This window comes from Erpetoichthys calabaricus, chromosome 18 (genome assembly GCF_900747795.2).
Source record: "Erpetoichthys calabaricus chromosome 18, fErpCal1.3, whole genome shotgun sequence".
NCBI lineage: Eukaryota > Metazoa > Chordata > Cladistia > Polypteriformes > Polypteridae > Erpetoichthys > Erpetoichthys calabaricus.
The window spans coordinates 47,844,699-47,868,510 of record NC_041411.2 but is presented as its reverse complement, the minus strand read 5'-3'; the positions used below and the strand labels follow the sequence as shown (position 1 = coordinate 47,868,510).

At 38.0% G+C, this 23,812-nt stretch overlaps 1 protein-coding gene across 1 annotated transcript in view; it reads right to left on the bottom strand.

The window, feature by feature from the left end:
* Positions 1-23,812, bottom strand: part of cacna2d4a (calcium channel, voltage-dependent, alpha 2/delta subunit 4a) — a 791,862-nt gene that overhangs the window by 522,733 nt on the left and 245,317 nt on the right. The window contains exons 12-14 of the mRNA XM_051921543.1: positions 23,698-23,776; positions 19,369-19,502; positions 17,117-17,134 (exon numbers count right to left, since the gene is read on the bottom strand). Coding sequence (XP_051777503.1) covers positions 17,117-17,134; positions 19,369-19,502; positions 23,698-23,776 — 231 coding nt within the window. The remainder of the gene's footprint in view (positions 1-17,116; positions 17,135-19,368; positions 19,503-23,697; positions 23,777-23,812) is intronic.

Sequence of the window (23,812 nt, the reverse complement as noted above, 5' to 3'; positions counted from 1 at the left end):
AATTTACTGAAGCCATAGAGTATTTAAAGTGTGTTTTATTGTCTTATGTGAAGAGAGCACTAAGGCCGGCTTTGTTATTTATGATTTTGGACTAATGAGTTTACATGTGCTGCAGCACTAAATCAGAATATGGAGAAAATTACATGACCAGCGGGCTAGATTTTTCCCAAATATTGCTGTCATTCGATGTTTTTATTTTTTTATCAAAATGCATTTCTGTTGTCAGTCTTAATCTGTAATTTAATTCACCCCAGAACTATAAAAGAATCACAAAATAACAGCAGTCAAAAAACACAAAAAACAGACGTTACCTTTTATATTTTATGGCATCTTATTTTTAATAATAATAAGATATTTTGAAAAATATTCCACAAGTATACAGTAAACAAGCACTTGCAGTCCATTTTGAATGTGTCCATTTTCAAAACCTGCCAACTCCTGCAGCACATCGCATAATACTAGAATTAACCACAGATGGGGTGAAACGGCGTCACAGTTTCAGCTTATTTAGCGTGTGCAATTAAGCTAAAATGAACATCCTTGGGGCAACAATCTTAGCTTCTCATAGTTTGCTTCAGAACATACAGTATCCTGGTTTGACTTTGGTTTCTATACAGGTCAGGTTGGAGAGTATGCACTGGTACAGCGCGTTGCCGCACCCATCACACAACAAAACAGCTCGGGATCCTGGTTGGCAACCCCACAGGCGGACTCGCGGTCCAGTCCCACACTCTAGAAATGACCCCCAATCTTCTGCTGCCAGGTGTTACATTGGTGTCCCTGGATGAAATAACAGCATGCTGCCAAAAATCATGAATATTTCTATGCACTTTGCTACTCTACTATATGGTAACCCATCAATTTTGATGAGTGGGGAAGAGCCTCCAATTAAAAACACAATGACAAACAAAAAGCCGTAAAGTCAGTTTTAGAGAAAAAAGACTTGACACCAATGCAGACTTGACACTTAATAACCTTGTTAAGCCTTGCACTGTGGTAGCATGCAATAACACAAGGGATACATCAATTGTATATTTCAGAAACGGTCGACCATTTTATGCGCAATATAACAAAACTGCACAACTTAGTGCGCTTCTACACTCCCGATTATGACATCAGGCTATGCATTGATTATGCATTGCATCTAAAAACATATCACATGAAGGATGTGCACTAAATCTGCATCAGAACAACAGTGGACACTAGACATATTTCCTATGGTATTTATGTTGAAGTTTTGGTAATTGCATGCTTCTGTTACATGTAATAACATTATTTCTTGTTGAAAAAATTAAAACTTTTTGTCTCATTTTTCATGGGGTGAGCATAACGCTAAGAAGGCTACACTAGAATATCAGGAGGGCAACGTTTTGTGTTCAGAAAGCTGGTTATTAAAACAATCAAATATTTGGCATGTAAAATACATATTGTGGACTAGCTGCCTCAGTCCGCGATAAATCATGGACGACTGTTCTAGCATTTAAATATAAGTGGAGAAATGTCATCTAATTGAAATGAATTCAAAAGAGTGTAACTGCAGTCTGCAATACCTACGATGTCACTCATGATACACTCACTCAGTGCTTTCATTTTTAACATGACCATTCCAAGGCTTTTAAAATTAGAACTTAACTTTATTGTTATGCAGGCTTTTAGAATTAGAATTAGAACTGAAATTTATTGTTATGCAATGTACTTGCTAGGAATTCCTCTTTGTGTTTCATCTATACACATAACAAAAATAATTTCAATAACAGCACAATATACAATACAGGACACCACTTCAATATTGTATACAGACGTAGAGAAAAATAATACACTGTACAAAAACACAAACATACAGTATAAAACAATTTTGCGATAAGGAATTGCATTTTTGCTCATTCATACTGTATATCATGTAAGCCTGTACCGTATATAGTAAAAATAATTTTGAGATCAGGAAAAAAAACCACATGAATCTGAAACTGTGTTCAACCAAAGTGACTGCGTAAGAAAAGAGTGCAAAGAACCACATTACTACTGTCCTGATTATGGTATCAGGCTGTGTGTTGGTGACTGTCTTAAAGACATGTCACACAAACGAAGTGTGCTGAATCTGCATCAGTAGGAATGAAATTCTTTATGTGTTGAGGAGTTTTTGCTTTTATTGACTGATAATGTTTCTGCAGTAAATGAAAGAGATGGTTATCTGGATGAGTGTGGTCGTTAATTATAGCTCCATTGATAAAGCTGGAACAGCACTGACTGGGACAGGCTAAACTTTTTAAGTTGCCTGAGAAAAAAATGATGACAAGTTAAGACTGTGAGTGGCAGTAATGCTATGAAATTGAAACGATTCCACTCTTTTGACAAGGACTCATTTATAATTAGAGGAGTACTGTAGTAAGTGAGGAGTGTCTACTAAAATCCGCAATCAACTCCGCTGTTTTCAAAGTACTTAATCTGAGATTGTTGAGGGTGCACCAACAGCTAGCCCATTCACCTGTCTCTCTCTCTCTGATATGACACCTCGTCCCCATCTGAAATCAGGCCAATCATGATGGTGTCACCGGAAAACATTATCAGATGGGTCACTGGAGATGCACTTATTGTCATACTGTAGACAGATAAAAGAAGAGAAAAAAGAACACACCCTTGAGGGGACACTGTGTGCTCAGGGTTAAGAATCCTGATTGATATTTGCACACAGCTTCACCATCTGTTGTCTGTTCCATAGAATGTCAAAGGGGTACTAATGAAATCCACTGAATTTTCATTCCAACAGATGGGGTATGCAACCATCACTTTAACCTAACAAAGGAATCATTAAATGAAAAAAATATATATAGTAAGTAAAAAAGTCTGATAGAGGAAGGACTAATCCTATTGGAGTTGCACAGAGGGAAACAACTGATGGTCTGACCATGGGGGTGTCAAACTCGGGTCCTGTAAATGGAACAGCTGTTAATGGAATTTGTTATTAATTTATCCCTGCTCTCATTTTTCAGATAATCATCTCCAGAATGTTTAAAGATTTCAGACGACATAGTATTATGTACACTATTCTTTTTCATTTCCCATTTTTCTATTTAAAATTTTCTTTATTATGTTATACTGTCAGTTTGTCTGTTATATCTGTTATGGGGCATTTGGTACAGCAGTGCTAATATGTGTATTGGAATGAAAAATGCAGTGTATTTTCTTACTACATGCATTCCTGCATTTACAAAATACATTCTAATAGATATCTGTGACCACTAGGGGTCGCCAATGAGCCCAAACCCAAGACACAACTCCACAGACACAAGTCAGTCAGTCATGTTCTAACCCGCTTAATCCTGAACAAACCCTGCAAGGCAGGAACAAACCCTGGGCAAGATGGCAATCCATTGCAGGGTGAACACACATATACACACATACACACCCCAATCATGGCCAATTTAGTATCGCCAATCCACCTAACCTGCATGTCTTTGGAATTTTGGGAGGAAACCAGAGCACATGGAGGAAATCCACACAAGCACGGGGAGAACATGCAAACTCCATGCAAGGAGAACCTGGGACACGAATCCTGGTGTTCTTACTATGAGGGGGCAGCACTACCACTGCGTCACTGTGCCACCCCAGATGCCCTGGGTTCAAAACATGTACTTATCGAACAGTTAAAAGGCTTCTTTTCAAATAACACAATCCTTTTTTCTCTTCCACTCTTCCCCAGGCAAATGTTGTTTCCCCTCCCGACTCTGACTCCCCGGGTGAAGTGGAGGGCCTTCTTTTAAGCTCCAACCCAGGAATACTTCTGGTGCCAAGTTCTTATCTCTAGAAAGCCTTCTGAATCAGGCAGTATCCAAGCCTCCACTTCCCATCGGTTCCCCTACGGTGGCCCAAATGGAACCAAACCAGGACAATCTTATGAGACCACAACTCCCATGCTGCTCTGTGAGCATCCATAGCGGGGTTTGACATATGGGATACTGCTACCCAGTGTATGGGTAAACAACCTGCATGTGGTGTAGTGGTGATGCTGTTTAAGTTGGTGGGGTCTGACACAGAGAGAGATCAGCCAATGTCACCAGAGGTGTACTGCTCACAGTGTTCAAAGTCAAGCTCTGCGTGGCTGACTGAAGGAGCTCTCCATTTAGCTCATGACCTTTGAGCTGGAGACTTTGAGTTTGCAACTTGCTGCTAACAGTTCACCACAGAGCAGATCCTCAGACTTAGATCTTCTGACTGGGAAACAGCCCATTACTTATCCCAGTTGGCCTCCCAGCTAGGTAAGGCATGGAAGTCAATCCTGGCTGTGACCCGAGTCTGCCCATTACATGACACAACACAAATGTTACACTGAATATGTCCATGCAGAGTGTAACTGCTGAACAGACAGAAATCTTCTTATATAGCAGATGGGTGAGTCGGCTCGACTTCAGAGTAAACATGGAAATGGCCAAGTGCTCCATTTAACAATGTGAAGCATTTCTGGCACCAAATTTAGATAATTCACATACTTCTGGACAGTTTTTAGTGTCATATTATGAACTGTTTTTATATAAACCCGTAATGAAATATGTTTAGTTTTGACAGTCAAATTGATGAAATAGTTCTGTATTATATCCTGGTCTGTCATCCACTTACTGTAGCACTTCGAACAAGCACAATGCTTTGCAAAAGAATTCAAACTCCTACACTATCTCCATAATTGGTTGTTACCCTCTGCTAGCTGCTATGAATCTTTCAGAAAGCATGTATAGCTACTACAAAGAACGGGTGTCAAAATAATTAAAAAAACAATGAATACGCTCTTTACCTAAGTTATGGCTTCCACAAAATTAAAACATTTACATTTTTAAAGGCATAAAAATAAGAAAAAAACTCTTAGTGTAATTGTCAGGTGTTTACAAAGTATTTTGAAAAGGAAAAGCTTGAAGTGAGTCAGTACTCAGTGGTATTCAGTAACGGCACCTTGCCTAATTTTTACCTGGAGTACCAGCACCTCTCCCAATTTGAACATATAGTATGTCACACACGTGCGCTTGGAGGCAGACCAAGGGTTTAACCGAGGTCAGAATACAAGAGCTGGCTCTGATGAAGTCCACTAACCTTTCTTCTCCCTCTTCTGCAGATCACCCAAAGAGAAACCAGTCTGAAAAACCTCCTCCTGTTCCTGTACCCCAGTTCTTGCCACACCTCCCATCAACTTCACTTCCGGCTCTTTGATTCTGGATCCACCTCTTCCTCCCCTGCCTCTATAAGAACCCAGCACCTTCCCTCCTTAGTTTATCCCTATTTGGATGCGGAACCAGAGAGTGCTCTGGAGCCATTATTTTTCTGTATTGTGTTGTACAATATATGGGGTGAATCCCCAAATCTTTTTCTGTTCTCCCTTTGTGTTTTGACAAGTATCAGCACATTTTCCTACCAGTATGCCATACCTGTTGCACGTGAAGCTTCATGACCCCACCCCATCAAACTGCTATTCAATTGAACTTGATAATAATTATTTTGCCACTTTCAAAGTTTCATGGGGTTCCTACCCAGAGTACAAGCACCTTTTCTTAGTGTATTAGTTTATTTCAGTGCTCAAAAGTTTTGTATGAGCAGCACACCACTCTTCGATTGAACACTAGTGTATCGCCATAAACTACACTGCTAGAAATTTGGTTTTCCTTTAAGCACTGAGCCACACAACGAGGTTACATTACTTGTATTATGAATGTGTTTAATTTCATACATGCAACAAGCTTGCCTACTTTAAGCCAAAGCCCATATGATGATCTGACAAGGCAGTTGTAAAGATCCAGGGAGCTTTATCTGTACATCAGGTGTAAATGTTAAGGAGGTAACAAGAAAATTTTACCGATTCATGGAAATTAGCATGACACCCCTGAGGATTAAGTAAATAGGTTGTCATATCATTTGGTTATCAGAGTGAGCATTCTTTCAATATGTGTTGTCTCCAAGAATAACAGAACACCACTAGAGAGAGGCAGCGAGGTTAGGAGCATGCACTGATAAGTTGCTGCACCCACCACATGACAAACCACCTCAACATTAGGACCCGAGTGCAGCCATGTGACGGGTGACACCTCAGCACCACACTAGTTCAGATGGAATGGAACAGTGTGAGGTTTTTTATGGTGGCTGGAGTGCCAATTCTGCCACAAACCTCCAGGTTTTTCCCTGCAGGTTGGAGGACCTGCTTGAAGGGCTGGATACAGATTAACAGCATACCCAGGACGGAGCAATGGCAGGTTAAGGGCCTTGCTCAGGGGCCCAATGGGGTGGAATCAATTTTGCCGTTTATGGGATTTAAATCAGCAACTTTTCCATTCTTGGGCAGAGTGATGGCTCTGAGGCTAGGGATCTGACCATCACTAGAAAACAATTGCACTCAAGAGCATATTTTAGAGTATTAGAAAACATTAGTTTAACTCATTCCTTCCTTAATTTTCAAGCAATTTGCATATTGGTCTACAGTATGTTTACATGCCATATAAAAACAAAATAGCTTAGAAAGGGACGTATTTGCATGTTGTTCGTATCCAGGGGGAAGAAATCATTGAGAAGTTAGTAATTTGAAGAAATCCTTAACCTTTTGGATGTTCCATCTTCACAGTGGCAGGGAGAAAAGAATCTGATGGGATGGCTGAGTAGCAAATGTATGAGGTGGTTGAAATATGTCTGAAAGGCTGCACTTCTTAAATAATGGATATAATACCTTGACATAGAGCAAAAAAGTGTTGTAGGCAACATTTAAAAAAAACAAAGAGAAGAAGGTGCATTCTGTTTAGTCAATATCATACTCTCCAGCCTCTACAGGAACAGATTCAAACATTTGCTTGATCTGAGACACCCAGTTGTTAGCTGAGGCTTTGAACCGTGGAGAAGTAATGTTGTCTCTGTTTCGGTTGTGAAATATTTCATTAGCCATCTATCCTGTCATAAAGAATTGTGAAGTCCTGGAAAACCGCTTGTAATGGCATGCTTGATCAGAGACCCCAGTAATTAACTGAAGCTTGGAACCTGGAGATTGATTCTGCCTCCTTAATGAAATGCCTGCCTGTTCTGTCTCCATGTACAGTACAATTGTGGTCAGAGGTTAATATACACTCATCATGGACATGAATGTCATGGTAGTTATGGGCTTTCAATGATTTCTTTGAACTGTTCCTTTTCTGGGATGAAATGATTATGCAACATACGTCATTAATGACTGTAAAAAGCAAGAATTTGGTGCACAAGTTTGAATTTATTTTTGATTTTCTAAAATCTATACAAGATCAAAAATATACATATAGGCTCAAATATATTCATGTATCCAGGCCCGGTCTTAGGTATTATGGGGGCCCTAAGCTATAGCTTGTGTAGCTTATACGTAAATCCTGCACTGCATGTATCCCAACTAATGTTTGGTAGAATGTCCCTTAGCCAGTTGCACCTCGACCAGATGCTTTTGGTAGCCATCAATAAGCAATAATTCTGGTTGGATATTTGAACACTTTTCTTGACATAATTGGTATAGTTCACTTAATTTGTTGGTTCCCTGGCATGGACCCGACTTTTAAGCACTGTCCACAAATTTTCAATAGCGTTGAGGTCTGGGCTTTATGAAGACTTAAAGTTAGTCTGCTTTATCCATTCCACAACCAGTTTTGATGTATGTTTGGGATCATTGTCTTGTTGGAACACCCAAATGCAACCATCTAGCTATTGATTTGTGGTGATTCTGAAGAATTTGGAGGTAGTCCTCTTTCTTCGTTATTCCATCCACTTTGTAAAAATGTACCAGTAACACTGGCAGAAAAACAGATGCTACCACCACCATGCTTCACAGTTGGTAAGATGTTCTTAGGTCTGAAAGCCTTACCTTTACTCCACCAAACATACCTCTTGTCATTGTGGCCAAACAACTCAATCTTTGTCTCATCTTACCATAAAACTTTCATCCAGCAGGCTTTTTGCTTGTCCATGTGGGCAGCTACGAATTTCACTCGAGCTTGAAGGTGTCAATTTTGGAGAAGAGGCTTCTTTCTTGGATGGCACCTTTTCAGTCCATGGTTATGTAAAACTTGCTTGACTGAAGAAAGTGACACTGGTTTTTCAGCAGTCTCCAGTTCATGGCAGGCTTGGGCCTTGGTGCTTCCTGGGTTGTTCCTGAACATCCTACCCAATTTCCTCTCATATAAGGTTGACAGTTTGGGTCTTCTTCCATACCTTGGCAAAGTGGGGACCCCTCCCAATAACTTGTACTTACGTACAATTGTTTGAATTGATGATTTTGGAATCTGCAGTTGTTTAGAAATGGCTCCAAGAGACCTTCTTGACTTGTGTATACCCACAATTCTCTTTCTTAGATCTTAACTGCGCTCCTTGGACTTCCCCATTGTTGAGAGTGTTGGTCAGTCCAATGAGTGCTGTCAAACAAATACTTGGCTGACACAGAGAAGCTACTAGCTGAGGTCAGTTATGATCACTAATGAGAATTTAATAGGCCTTGGCCCTGTCAAATTAAATGACATTGTAGAACCTTCAGTACCACTTATTTAGAAATTTAAGTGGCCTATGTATATATTTCAGACTGTATGTAGAATTTTGACCCTGTGTGGATTTTAGAAAATCCAAAATAAATTCAAACTTGTCCACCAAATTCTTGTTTTTTACAGTCATTAATGATGTATGTTGTACAATCATTCCACACCAGAAAAGCAACAGTTTAAAGAAATCGGTGAAAGCCTACAATTACCCTGACATTCATGTTCATGATGAGTGTATGTAAACCTCTGGCCACAACTGTATCTTTGCATCTTGGAGGAAGCTTGGTCAGGCACTCCAGTCATGAGCTGAGGCTTGGAACCTGGAGAAGTAATCTTGACTCTGACTCTGTTATGAAATATTTGATCAGCTCTTCATTCTTCCACAAAGAACTGCAAAGTCCTTGAAATTTGACGATTCTGTAATGTGTGTCTTTTTTATCTTGGAGGAGGCTTGTAATCGCGTGCCCACGGTATCTTTTTTGGTAGCTTCTGAAAATGTGCAGCTGCTGTAGCTGAATAAGGATCTGTATTCAACTTTCTTTTCTAAGCCAGTGCTGTTCTTTTGGCTTAGGGATGAATCTCGTTTTGTTTTTTTCCTTTGTAGTTTTATTTTTCCTTTGCTTTCTCTGTATTTGTTTTGAAGTAAATTGTATCTGATATGTTATTATTATATTTTTGATTAATCTGCTTGCCACTGTAATGTTCCGATTTTTGAAAATTAAAATATATAAAAAGAGGCAATGTAATTAAAAACAAAAGCTTTGAATAACAAACAATCTGTTAAACAAAGGAGCAGACTGGGAACTTAATCTGTTTTCAATCCAAGGTGGTTTGTTGTCTCACTTGTAATAATAGCATATTAATGTTTGTAGTCATGTGGGCACCCTTTTCTTTTCAGAATGTATAATGTTGAGTCAAAAAAAGTTGACATAGATTTGAAGGTAATTCAAGTTTAAGTACCTGAATTTAGGACCATGGATTAAGAGAGATTGAGAATGTGATGTTATCTCAAAGCAAGGAAAGCAAAGTGGACATTCAGGTTTCTAAAAACAAGAATGTTGCTATAGAATATTAAGGCAAAAACATTTTTAAAATTTAGAGATTTTAATATTTAGAGAAGAAAGAAAAGAAATCAAGGTTTATTACTTATTACTCAACTACCCCCATCCTCCCCCACCCCCGTCATTACACTTTTATTCTAAAATATGCAACACAAGACTTCATTGTGTAATACTAATAAGGAAAAAAAAAAGAACTCGCCATTCATCCAGATGTTTTGTTAGTAGTGGACGCCTATAGAGCTTCAGGAGTTTTTTGCTAACATATAATACTGAGTTGAATGAACTCGACTACTGCAAAATTCATTTTATAGACATTATGGGAGATCCATCAGTGCAAACTGTGAGAATGCATTTATTAGATGGATTTGTTTTAATTTTAAGTTTTCAATAATTTTTGTTGATTTTTTTATTTGTTTCCAGTGTCATTTTTCATTTGCATATGTTGTAGTTTTATTTTTTAGGATATCTCTTTTTGTAAGCATTTCCAAAAAATGCAAACTTATTTGTAAAACTGAAAGCCTTTAATAAAAAAAATATATGTTGACATACTGTATAAACACACCTTTTTACCACCTTTCAAAATGTACATTATTAACACATTTAATGTTGGCTTTGGTCTTTTTCAGATGTGAGTCAACACTGAATGTTAAATTACAGAGTACAAGGTGAGTCAGACAGGAAAATCCCGACATGATGTGAAGTGAAACAACACAGAAGTAGAAATTAAGGCTTTACTATACTAGTAACATAAGGACAAGGGCGACACAAACAAAACCAGGTAAACAACAAAATGACAAACACATGCAGACATATGTAATTAAATTAAAAACAGAAAAAAACAAGACACAATTGAAAGTGATAACTTGAGACAGTGAGAAAATATCTGATAACCAGTGGTAATTCTTTTGGTCTCAGCTCATTAGTTTCTACTTGAATAATAGTTTTAAGACAGGATGAGCTAAGATTTAAAAGAGTCTAAATATAAATGTTCCTTAATCGTGTTGTTTATTCATGTTTTGCAAAATAACATTCATGTTTATTACAAAATAATACATTCAGTTTTGCATCTTGACCAATACTCAAGTTGCATTTCTGAAACAATACAATTTAATAATTTAATAATTTAATAATTTACACCTACAACTGAACACCAGCAAAACCAAGGAGTTGGTGGTGGATTTTAGGAGGCCCAGACCCCTCATAGACCCCGTGATCATCAGAGGTGACTGTGTGCAGATGGTGCAGACCTATAAATACCTGGGAGTGCAGCTGGATGATAAATTAGACTGGACTGCCAATACTGATGCGCTGTGCAAGAAAGGACAGAGCCGCCTGTACTTCCTTAGAAGACTGGCATCCTTCAACATCTGCAATAAGATGCTGCAGATGTTCTATCAGACAGTTGTGGCGAGCACCCTCTTCTACGCAGTGGTGTGGTGGGGAGGCAGCATTAAGAGGAAAGACGCCTCACGCCTGGACAAACTGGTGAGGAAGGCAAGCTCTATTGTTGGCATGGAGCTGGACAGTTTAACATCTGTGGCAGAGCGAAGGGCGCTCAGCAGGCTCCTATCAATTATGGAGAATCCACTGCATCCACTAAATAGTATCATCTCCAGACAGAAGAGCAGCTTCAGCGACAGACTGCTGTCACTGTCCTGCTCCACTGACAGATTGAGGAGATCGTTCCTCCCCCAAACTATGCGATTCTTCAATTCCACCCGGGGGTGTAAACGTTAACATTTAACATTATACATAGTTATTGTCTGTTTTTCACCTGCATTATTATCATTCTTTAATTTAATATTGTTTATTACATCAGTATGCTGCTGCTGGAGAATGTGAATTTCCCATTGGGATTAATAAAGTATCTATCTATCTATCTATCTATCTATCTATCTATCTATCTATCTATCTATCTATCTATCTATCTATCTATCTATCTATCTATCTATCTATCTATCTATCTATCTATCTATCATTATGTGAAACGCCAATAATAGCAGGTATGTTTTGTGTACCAAATATTTCATATTCATATGAGCAGACTTTTCAATGAACTCAATTAAAGGTTTTTGTGTCACATAATGTTGGTCAGGGGTTCTAAATTGTGGTCTTGGAAGTCCGCAATGGCTGCCAGATAATGTAACTTGGTGTTTAATTGTTTTCTTTCTTTCGCTTTCTGAGAACTGTGTCCATATGTTTGTGGTCCTTCCTTCCTCTCTCTTTTATTTCAAAACAATTTATTAGCACAGATACTTCATGATGCATGGACACAGGTTTACTTGGAAGCACATGAGCTGGAGAGCTGGGGATTCCTTTGTCATTTAAGCCTCATTATTAACTGATAGCTGTTTAAGAAGACAGGCAACAAGTTAAACCCAAACAGAGTTGTTTAAAACTAAAATAGACCATGCCAGTCATTGGGATTGAATAAACACTGAGTGTTACTGTTTCAATAATTGTAATCATTTACAGTTGTTATGTTTTTTCATTACAAAGAAGGTTTTGTCGATATTCAAATAAAATATTATATATATACAGTATTTGCTTTATTCCATATTTCTTGCTATAACTTTTTTTTTTTAACTCTGAGGTTGTATGCAAATCTTGAGCAGATTTTCTTCAAGAACCTCTCTGTATCTGGCAGCATGTACCTTTCCCTCAATTCTCACCAGTCTCCCTTTCCTTGTTGCTGAGAAGCAGTCATATACTGTAGCTGATGCTGCGATCACCAGGCTTCACTGAAGGGGTGGTATCAGGCAGGTGATGAGCATTGCCTGATCTTCACCAGATACAGTATTTGGAGTTCTGCCCTAAGGGTTCAATTTTTGTCTCATGAGACCACAGAATCTTTTACCATCATGCTCTCAGAGTCCTTTAAATTCTGTTTGGTACCTTTTATTCAAGAATGGCTTCTGCCTAGCCATTCTACTATAAAGGCCTGATTGATGGAGTGTTATTGAGATGGTTGTCCTTTCAACAGTTTCTCCCATTTCAGCAGAAGCTCTGTTAGAGTGCCTACTGGGTCCTTGCTGACCTCCTTATCCTTCTTGCCTGGTCACTCAATTTGGCCAGACGACCAACTCTAAGAAGAGTCCTATTGGTTCCAAACTTCTTCCATTTCACAATTATTGCCGCCATGATCCTGGGAACACTCTTGAGCTTTAGCAATGGTTTTTATACCCCCTGCCCTAATCTATGCCTCACCACAGTTTGTGGAGGTCTACAGAGAGTTCCTTGGACGTCAAGGCTTGGTTTCTGTCCTGACATGCAGTGTGAACTGTGGACCTTCTATACACAGGTGTGTGCCTCTCTAAATAATGTCTAACCAATTCGATGCACCACATGTGGACTCTCTATCAAGTTGTAGACACATCTCAGGAACAATTAAAACAAACAGGATGCACCTATAGGACGTCTGCATACTTATATGAATGAGAGATTTCAGTTTTTGATTCTCAATAAACTTGCAAATCGTTTTGGAAAACATTTTTGCTTTGTCGTTATGAGTGATTGAGTGTAGATTGATGGGCAAAAATGCCAAGGTTTCTTAGAAAAGTTGTGCATGTCCTCCGTGCAAAGTGTCAGTCAGGGAGGTGTCACCATGTCACGTGAGTTTAGCAGCCCTTTAACTCCTTTTTTTAGGCATGCAAATGGTAAGATTATCACATGCAATTAAGAATTTTACTGTATTCTGTACATGTGACAATAATAACCCTATAAACCAATCCTATCTTCTAATCCTTTTTCTAAAACCCGAGTCTATCTTTTTGACTTTCTATTCTCTAATTTGCTTTTTCTAATTTTATCGGTGCTTCTGCAAATTCATGACTTTACATTATGGACACCACTTTTGTGTTCCTTCTTTTTGTTTAAGTTGGATTTGGAAATATTTGGCAACTATAACATAAAAAGATAAGATCCTTCGTTAGAAGAAGCCATAACATTACAGGGTATAGTGATGACATGGGCTAAAACTGTCATTTCTGGGTGGCAGCAGAGAGGCATGTACAGTCCAGTAGGAATGAGGACACGCAAATTTAAGAAGTGGGGGGGACTGTGGCATCAGGGCCGTATTAACGAATGGGCACTCTGGGCAGTGGCCCGGGGGCCCCAAGAACATAGGGGCCCTATGTTAGTATATGTATGTTGTGACTTGCTGTCAATAAATAAATACTATACTATACTAAACTATAAATATTTGTTATTGTGTTACAAGTGGACATTGGCATTCGCCTCTGATTTAGTATCACGGTCACCTCTGCAACCTCATGTGCAGGTATGTGTACGGATCTCACGCACAACATAATGTAAAAGCGTATATGTTAACGTCACTTCAACTCAATTCTCTGCAAAGAAATTTTGCAAATGTTTGTGTTGAACACTTGATTAATAATAAATAATTCTCAGTAATTTCATACTGTGTCATCTCCATCTGTATGGTTTACCAATTGAGTATCATTTATATGTTGAAATTTTTGTTTTTTTCAAGGCCCGTGTTATATTGTTCAAACGTTTGTGTTGATTAAGCTTTGCTGTACAGCATGTTATTTAATGTTTAAACAGCTGATTTTGTTTGGAAGTACCAATAAAATAAATATATGTGTAATTGTATTGACCGTTTAAATTTTTATTCCTGTGAGTGGTTGTGTGGGTAGGGGCCCCACTGCTCTGCTTTGCCCGGGGACCTATAATGCTGTTAAGACGGCCCTGTGTGGCATATCAGGTAGCTAGGCAGCTGTACCAGGAACCATGACGTGCAAGGTCACATTTATCAACTCTCTCTGTTAATCTGCACTTTGGTCAGCGGCTGTTGTATGTAAAGTGCTTTATAAATAAAGTTGACTTGACTTGACTTGACTACACTGGAGTTGTGCTGACTTGGGGTTCTTCATTACAGCACAAGATTGTGGGCTCTTTTATCAAGTCATTTAACTTACTTGTGCTCCAACTGTAAGGAATTAAAAACAAGTGAAATGTTTCCTGTTCTTGTAAAAATGTATTTTGACAAATTAAAGGACAGTCTTAAGTGTAAATTGGTCCTGCAGTCTACTTGTAGTAAAATTGATGTTACACCAGAAAAAAAATGTTTGATATCTGTATCCACATATGGCAATGCTCTTGGTTACATATTTTGTTTTTAACAGATTTAACAAGGGAGCGTGCATCTGTTTGGCTATTAATAATTCTGCTTGCTTTAATACATTTCCAGAACTGAAGGTATCTGAGCCAATTGCTTCTATCTAAAAGCCTTCTTTCAGATTATGCTTTAGTCTTCAAAGTCTTCAAGCATTTCAGTAAAACATGCTGTGTTCTACAAAATGAGACTTTTCTTCAGCCTCACGTTCTGTACTAAAAATGTATTGTAATCAAGTAATAATAAGAAATATTATCAATAATCTTTAAATATCTTGAATGTCTAGTGTTTATTTTAGTGCTGATTTTTCTTTTCATATACCTGATTTTTTATTCTTCAGTTGCTGTCATATATTCTTTAAATCTTTAAATGCATTCATTTCTAACAGCAGTGTCAGCCTGAAGGCTATGAAAATTAAAGGAGTGAGGAACTGGTTTGTCCAAGCATTAATGTTTTATTATGGATTATCTTCAAATCTAAACTTTGTATTTTTTTAACAACACTGTCCCCTTAGATATTATATACAGATCTAATTGTATTCTTGCGTGTTTGTTCTCAGTTGCTATTTACTTCTGGGCGCTTTAACAGTTTTTTTTGTTAATTAGCACTTTTATGTTTTTGTTATAATTTTCTGTTTATTGTAAGTTTTTGGAACATGTGCTTTTCAAGAAAAAATGAATTTAATTGAATTGATTATGTTAGATTCTACTGAAGAATCGTTAAGTGTGTTTTCATATGCCTCAATAACCCAGTTATTCACAGAAACCAGGTTTCTAAAATGCCTTGTAAATAAACTCCTATTCCAGTTAGACACACCGAGTTATTGGCCTCTGACAAACCTGATTAACAGAGGTAGATTTGTCTGCGAAAAATCCAACTATGTGGCCATTGTGATTGAAAGATAGTGAAACCCGGATTCATGGATGAAATATTGGGACACCAACCGAGTTGACCCATTTAATTCTTTAACAGAAAATGATATAATCACACAACAGCACTGCAAAGGAGAAAATACAGGCGTTTGCCTTCTCTTTTCATGGAGGTTAGCTCGATTCAAAGTGAGACACCTCCTTCTAGAGACTCCCAGCTTTATAGGAAGTGACCCAGAAGGGGCGGAGTCAGTTTCCCTCAGTGGGCATGGAAGCAGAAACAGGTGACAAGGTTAACCCCCTCAGCAGAGCCTATAAGGTGACCCACTGGCCTGCATGTATGGCACCTTGTAAACCCTGAACTGTGTTACTGTTAACAGATTTGTAGGCTGCGCCTGTCTGTTGTGCTCTTTCATCCTGTACAGATGATAACATTCAGCAGCCACTGGTAGAAACGTTCACAGAATAAACTTCCAGAGGAAAATGTTCGAGTGATTGCATTAGTCTTTCTCCTGGCTGAAACTATCTGTCTCAATATTTCCGAAATCGCCAAATTTACGTTGATTAGCTGAACGTACAGTGCTAAACTCAGCAACACAATCTTGAGAGCAGTAAGGTAACACGTAAAATTAACACTTGTTACATAGTTCTATTACTTTTTATAGCATTGAGTAACCTAAGGTATACTAATTTTACTGAAGTAAAAATTCCCATGTTAATATTATTTCAGCAGCATTGGGTGTTAGTCAAGGATCACACGCACCAGGTCCTTTGCAGAGCTCAGTCACACAGCCAAGCAGAAAAGAGTGTGCTGTTTGTGCAATCTGGTAACAAACACCTATAAATAAAGTGTGTGCTTGACTAAACATAATTGTAATGTCATGCTTATTTTCAGATTCATGATGGCTGATGATGATGTTTCCTTCTTTTTTGAGCAGTTTAATGAAGTTTTAACAAAAGAGAAGTGCAGAAGATTACTTGGCCATGTAAATGCTGATTATTAAGAAACCAGGTTTCTATATGAGTGTGCATGTAAACGCACTCACTGTGAAACAACAATAGGTTAAGGAACTTTTGAAGATGACAGACTAGCTTTTTGTTTTCTTTTTTCTTGATCCAATTATCTTTTATCTGTTTTGCTTTTTCCATATATATTTAAATACGTAAATCATTAGAATTCATTACAATCCAATAATTCTAGTTAAATAATTAACTTCCAACAAAATTAGTTGTTGTGGTGTGACAATGTATCTAGTTTTACTGGCTTCAAAATAAAGTTAACACCTCTGGTGAGCCTATAAAAGGACCCCCATATACTTCTACACACATCTAATGACCATCAGGCAAAAGCTAACTCATTGTGCAAAGAGATCATTGCAAAATTTGCCATGTGACTACAGTAAAGGACATCGTTTAGGTGATCCCCATTTTTGGCCATATTTGACAAAACATTGAAAGCAGTGACAATGTGAGTTAAACACTTAAAACAGTTAGGCAGTTTGATTATGTGGAACAACAAAAAACAGTTATGGTTACCTCTTCCGACTGAGGGAGCTACAGATGAAAACAGTAATGAGATGAAGCATGAAAACATGAGAAAAAACAACATGAAAGACACATGGAGATATGTTAACAAACAAACAAACAAGCAACATGCTGTAAAATGTTGATAAACAAGAGAATAATCATTAAATTGCACTTCCTAAATTGTATCAGGATTATTGGAAGTTTTAATATGAAGTTAGCTAAATATTTCAATTAATATTGTAACAAACAAAAATAAACACATTTATGACCATTATAGGAGTCAACCACAATGCATCAAGAGTGTTACACATTTGTCAGTTGGAAGCTACTAGCAAAAATGCATAACTTCTAAGTAAAGTGAAGCATTTCTCATGATGGAAATATTCTTGAATGCTATAGAAAGTAAGAGCAGAACTACACCAAAAGACAATCTTACAAACAATAAACTTTACTAAAATTAACAAAAGTAATTGCACATACAGTTCAAGCCATAAATTATAGTAATGGTGTAATCTTATTTTGCAGAAAGACTTTGGGCCTTGGGGACAATTAAGAGTTATCGTGCCAGGATAGAGTACGGTGAAGAATAAATCTCAAATTTCATTTTTTCATCTGCATTTCACTAAATGAGGAATACAGCATTCAGAATAGGCTCACATTACCACAAAAATACTGGCTATCCTATCTGCTGTTCATGTGCTGCACTGCACCACTTGGCATTCAATTTAACTCACCAGCAGTGATTAGCGAGCCCTGCTGATTTTGTATTTTCTCGAGTCTGGTGAAAATGTGGAAATGTTCATTGGATTTTGAATTCAAGTAAATGCCTTGATGTCAAAGGAGAAGGAGAACCAGAGTGGAGTATAATGGTGCAGTGGTCTTCAAAGTGTCCCTGCTGGCTAGGGAAGTGACTGCCAACTATGTTGGACAAATTACTGTGGCCTGAGCTGTGAGGCAACGTTAACGGGGCAACAGTGCCATCCTCAGATAAAATGAATGCAATTAAATTTCAGAACAGTAAAATTTCTTGCAGACAGGAGGCATGAACTTGCTCAGGCTTACCCCCTACAGATTCAATATTCGGTACTCACTTCTCTCAAACCGAAAGTGCAGTTTATTTGTTTTTTTCTGGATGTTTTTGCTCATTTACTGCCGCTGATACCAAATAAGTGCAACATTAAAGTATGTGGATTCTTCACTCCTTCCTGTTTACATCAATTGCCCAGCACTATGGGTAATACTATTAAAAGGATAGGCTCACATATTACATACAAGTCCGTACAAAAAGTCATTACCTTTAAGACACAAATACACCAACACATTTCCAGTTTAATTCTGTGTGAACATTTTTTGCTTGAATGTATTTTTGAAAGTTTTTCATAAATTTTTATCCCACTACTAGGATCAGCACTATATACTCAAGAGGCTGTCCATTCCAACATTAGCCGCTGTAGCTCTGTGATGAGATATTCACCCCACAAAGCATCATGGGGTGCTCAGAAATAAAAGTTTACCTAAGCCGGCTGCACAGCAAATTTCCAGGAAATTTTTCGGCGAACACAACATATTTGCTGTAAAAATGTTTTTGAGAATTTCTTTGAATCAACTGCACAGCCCTCTAGGTAATATTATTAAAGGGATACAAGTCCATACAAAAAGTCATTTCCTTTAAGACATGAATACACCAAAGCATTTCCAGTTTAATTCTGTATGCATGTTTTATGTTTGAATGCATTCACAAGTTTTTGTCTACTTTTTAGGCCTCCACTAAGAACAGAATTACATACACGGTCTCATCCAACATTGGCTGCTGAAGCTCTGTAATGTCACACTGGCCATGCAAAGCATTATGGTGCACTCGGGGGAAAAAAAAAGTTTGCCTAAACTAGCCGCACAGGAAATTTCCAGGGAAATTTTCCGCAAACACAGGATATTTGCTGCAGGAACGTTTTTGTGAATTTCGGCGGTCAACACTACTATTGAAGCAAGGAAAAGGTAAAAACAAAAAGGTAAAGTAAAAGGTTCACCTTGATATGTATACTCAATTAAAGGTTTTATTTGTAACTATTATTATCGATGTGTAAACTGTTACATCCAATTCATGTCCCAAAGCCTCTCTGCAAATTGAACACCAGTGACGTTTTGCAATATTTGCTTTCTGTCTATTTTCATTTCTAAATTGATTAAATATTTTACAGGATTTAAGAAGTAATCATAAAATACACAAGCAGATGTTGCCTAGTTGTAGGTCGCCGACTTACTGCAGTATCCATGTAGGCCTCTGTCCAGATGATATCGTGATCATGGTTGATCACCATTGGCCTACTGAGCACATGCAGGTATTCCATGACATTTTCTTGGACGTCGGCCAGTGTAGAGATCTGCGTGTAATAGCCTGAAGATGAAAAGGGGAAAAAATGGCATTAATGATATTTCACTCAGAAGGCAATTTTATTTCAGTTCTCTTCTTTGTTCACAATAATCTCACAATGCATAAGCCCCAAGCAGATATTACCAAGGAAAAAAAAGCAATTAACATGCTAAGAGCATTTTTTCTTCCTTTGGTAGTTATTCTAATGAAGACATATGGTCAAAATGTCCCTTCTAACCTTATTTTCTTTTCACAGCATGTATACAGAAATAGTTTGTGTTTAGTTTCAGGCAGCATGCCAAAACCGCGCTCTCAATTTTCTGTTTCTAACAACAAAGCATATCACATCATGCTGTAAAACACTTTGGAAAACTGAACCAAAGAAGTCAAAATGAACTGACAATAACAAAAACAATACATTTAAAATGAAATGGTTTTACAATAGCAGTGTCAGACAGATACATTTCTTTGTCCATATTCAATTTGCACTCCTCAATGCATGCTTAAATGAGACGATAAAGAAAGCATGACTGTTAGTCTCCTATGCAAAGGGCTAATAGATAAATAATAAAAGATGGAAACAGTACAAAGCCGGCGTCACTGGAAGTTGAGTTTTATTACGTTTGCCATTTAGTAACAGGACGCTTGCAGGGCATAGAAAAGAAATGTTAACAAGGGTCACAGCCCTTACTTTAATGTATTCTACTGAGTTGAAGATTGTATCATTTTATCATAAAACCATCACTGCCCTTTGGGATTTATTTGTAATTGGACTGACAATCATTCTTTTATTAACATTTCAGCAGCAGGTCCAGAAATATACCCTTTGACTTATTGCTGTCAACGGCTGGATTTATAAAATGCTGTAATGTACAAGTAAGGTTCAAAATGGACGAAACACATATGCAAATTGTCCTAATAGGATGCTGGGCAACTAGAAGCCATTCACCTTGGCATAAGTTCTACAAGTGTCTGGAACAGCCTGAAACACAGAAGTGACACCACTCATCTAAGAAAAATTCAGTTGTTAGGTGTCTGGAAGATGGTAGTTCGACATGCCATCTCTGGGGGCCACTCCAGAATTTCTTGTAAATGTTCAATTGGGGTGAGATCTGTTGACTAAGACGGTTGTGTTACATATTGTATGTTGTTGCCATGCTCATCACAATATTCAGTGACCACTTGTGTCCTGTGGATGGGACAGTATCATCCTGTAAGTCTTCACTAGCATCATGGATGAAATTATTCAGTCAGAATTGATTTGTATATACTGTATTAGCTGGACCTTTCCTTCTGAGGGAAGCATGGAAACCTACCATGAGGGTTTTCTATATACTGAGATTTACTTTTTTTACTCTGTAATTGGCCAGGGAAACTGCAGTAGAGTTTACTTTATGTTATTTCTGTTGCTGATTATGATGATTGAGAGTCTCACCTCAATTTATTTTCTGAAAACCACTATTCCTGGTAAAGGTTGTATTGGCAGTAGGCCAAGCAGGTACTATAAGCCCAGACCTCCTTGTTCTCAGTCACAGATTCCAGCTCTCCCTGGAGAATTCCCAGGCGTTCCAAAGCCAACCAAAAGATATAATCCCTCCAGCATGTTCTAGGCCTGCCGTATGGTCTCCACTCAATGGGACATGCTCAGAGCTGGTCTAGGGGGAGCTTCCTGAGTGACATACTTACAACATGCCCAGTCCACATCAACTGGCTCTTCTTGTTTAAGAGCAGCCATGACTCTGAGGCTCTCCTGAACCTGAGCTTCTCACCCTATCATGGAGTATCAACCCAGCCTCCTTGCGAAGAAACTTCATTTTTGCCACTAGTAGTTGTGATCCTATTTTTTGGTCATTATCCACCGCTCATGAAAACATGTGAGGACAAGGATGGTACGCCAAGAGTTTTTTCTGTACACTTAGCTCTCACTTTACCACCATGGACCGGTACAGCGACCGCAGAACAGCAGTCGCTGCTCCATTCTGCTTGATGAGCTGCATGTTCCCTTTTTTGATCACTCATTAATAAGATCCCACAATAATTAATCTCCTCCAATAAGGGTAGATGTTTACCCCATACCGATATGTAATGAGACCTTTAGCAAAAGCTTCTTTTGGTCTTTCTAATACAATCAAATCATCAGTAAAGTGGTTATTTATATAGTGTGGCATATTAAGAGCTTGTGATGAGCTTCTGAATATAAGAGCTTCATTTGGTCTTTTTAAGCATTTATTAAGGATTCACAAACTTCATATGGAAGCATGCAATACTAAGTGACATATTATCTCCCATCGAAGCCACCAAAGTTGTTATTTTAGAAAGCCACATTGTACAGAGATAAAAAAACACTTTATCGATGCTTTGGCAGTGTTATTAAGACCTTTGTTAAGGTCTTGTTACATAAGAGTATGTGACTTAGAGATGCATTGTTGGTATTACTTAAGCTAAAAAAAAACACCAAAAGTTGGATTCAAATCTACTTAAGCAACTGTTCTCTACAAGCAAAGAGCTTTCTTAGCAAACAATACCATGCTAGATGTTATTGAGCTTAGGCTTTTAAACATATCAGGAAAGAAAATAAGCAGCCAAACACTTGAAAAATGAGCCTTGAAATGTAATTTCAATTAATGTGTCAAGAAATCAAGGATGCATTAATTAATGTAAATACATATTGTATATTAAAGTTTAGAAAGCATTAAATATATCTCTCACCAGAAACGCTTTTGTAAATTAATCAAGCTAATTTTTTTTAATGCACAAAAGCAAAGACAACTTTTTTCAGTGATTTACTTTTCTATACATTAAGACACACTTGCCTACAGTTATTTGAAACACTTAACTGTTTGTGTTAACAACAGGCATTAAAATAAAACATTCTTTATAGGTGTTATTTCAAGATACAGTGGTGAATGGTGGCAAATCATTCCAAGTATGGTGTGGTGAGCATACTGGCACCTAGGTGGACAGTGCACATCAGTGGTGGTTGAAGTGGAGGCGCTTTTAGTAGTGAAAAAAAACGCTATATAAATGTAAAGAAGTATTAATTATTGTTAAGCATTCCAGCTGCCTCCTGGTGTCTGTCTACTAGGCTCACAAACGCTTCAAATAACTATTCAGAATTGCAGGCTAATTGTGTTTGTAAGACCAGAAGAAAGGAAGTGAAGAGGAAGCTGGAAGAATGGAGAAGGGCTTTGGAAGAGAAATGACTAAAGATAAAAAGGCAGAATATATGTTCAGGAGTCAAAGGATAGCCTGCAGGGAGAGTGCTATTGAAAAGTGTGGATAAATTTAAATATCTAGGTTCAGTGGCAGATAGATGGTCATTTCTGGAGGGTGGGACTGGACCGCATGTCTGCCTTGAGGGTTGCCAACCTGGATCCGGAGCTGTTTCGCTGTGTGTTGGGTGCGGAAACGTGCTGTTCCTATGCATGCTCCCCAACCTGACCTAACCTGACCTGACCCAAGTTGGAAAACTAGATGAAGAGATAACCCATAGAGTTCAAATGCATATGGATCAATTGGAAGAAGCTATCAGGAGTTATAATGTGTGATCGAAGAATTAAGACAAAGGTTAAAGATCAGGTTTTTAAGATAGTGGTAAGAGCTGTTAGTGGTGTATGGAACTGAGATATGGGCAGTAAAGAGAGCACAGGAGATGAAGTTAGATGTGGAAGAAATGAGAATGTTGAGATGGATGTGTGGAGTAAATAAAAAGGACAGAATAAGAAATGAGACAATCAGAGGTACAGCAAAAGTGAGAGAGATAAGTACAGGAAAGTAGAGTAAAGTGGTATGGACATGTGATGAGGAGAGACGAGGAATATGTGGGCAAAAGAGTGATGGGAATGAAAGTACTGGGAGAAGAGAAAGCGAGGGAGGCCTAAGCGGAGGTGGATGAATAAAGTAAAAGAAGATTTGAAGGAAAAGGGATTGACTGAGGAGGAGGTGCAGGACCGAGCTGTTTGGAGAAGGCTGATCAAGCATATCAACCCCACACAGAAGTGTAAAAATATAAAGAGCAAGAAGGGGGACTAGAAAGATAAATTGATAAGTGCTGCTTAATAAAACAAATATGAAGATTTTAATAAAATGATAGTTGAAAGTTATACACAGGGTATCTCTTGTAATGCCGTTTACTTATTCAAATTATTCATAAGCTTCTAAAATGCTTGCCAGTTTTGCATATTAATAATTTAATATAAGCCCAGGGAAAGCTACAAACCTTTGTTGTTACATGCAATCCACTTTACATTTTCAGCAAAGGTGACTTCCCTTCCAATCAGGTAGGTAAAAACACGAACCTATAGCAAAAAATGAACAAATGGGACATAATTTTG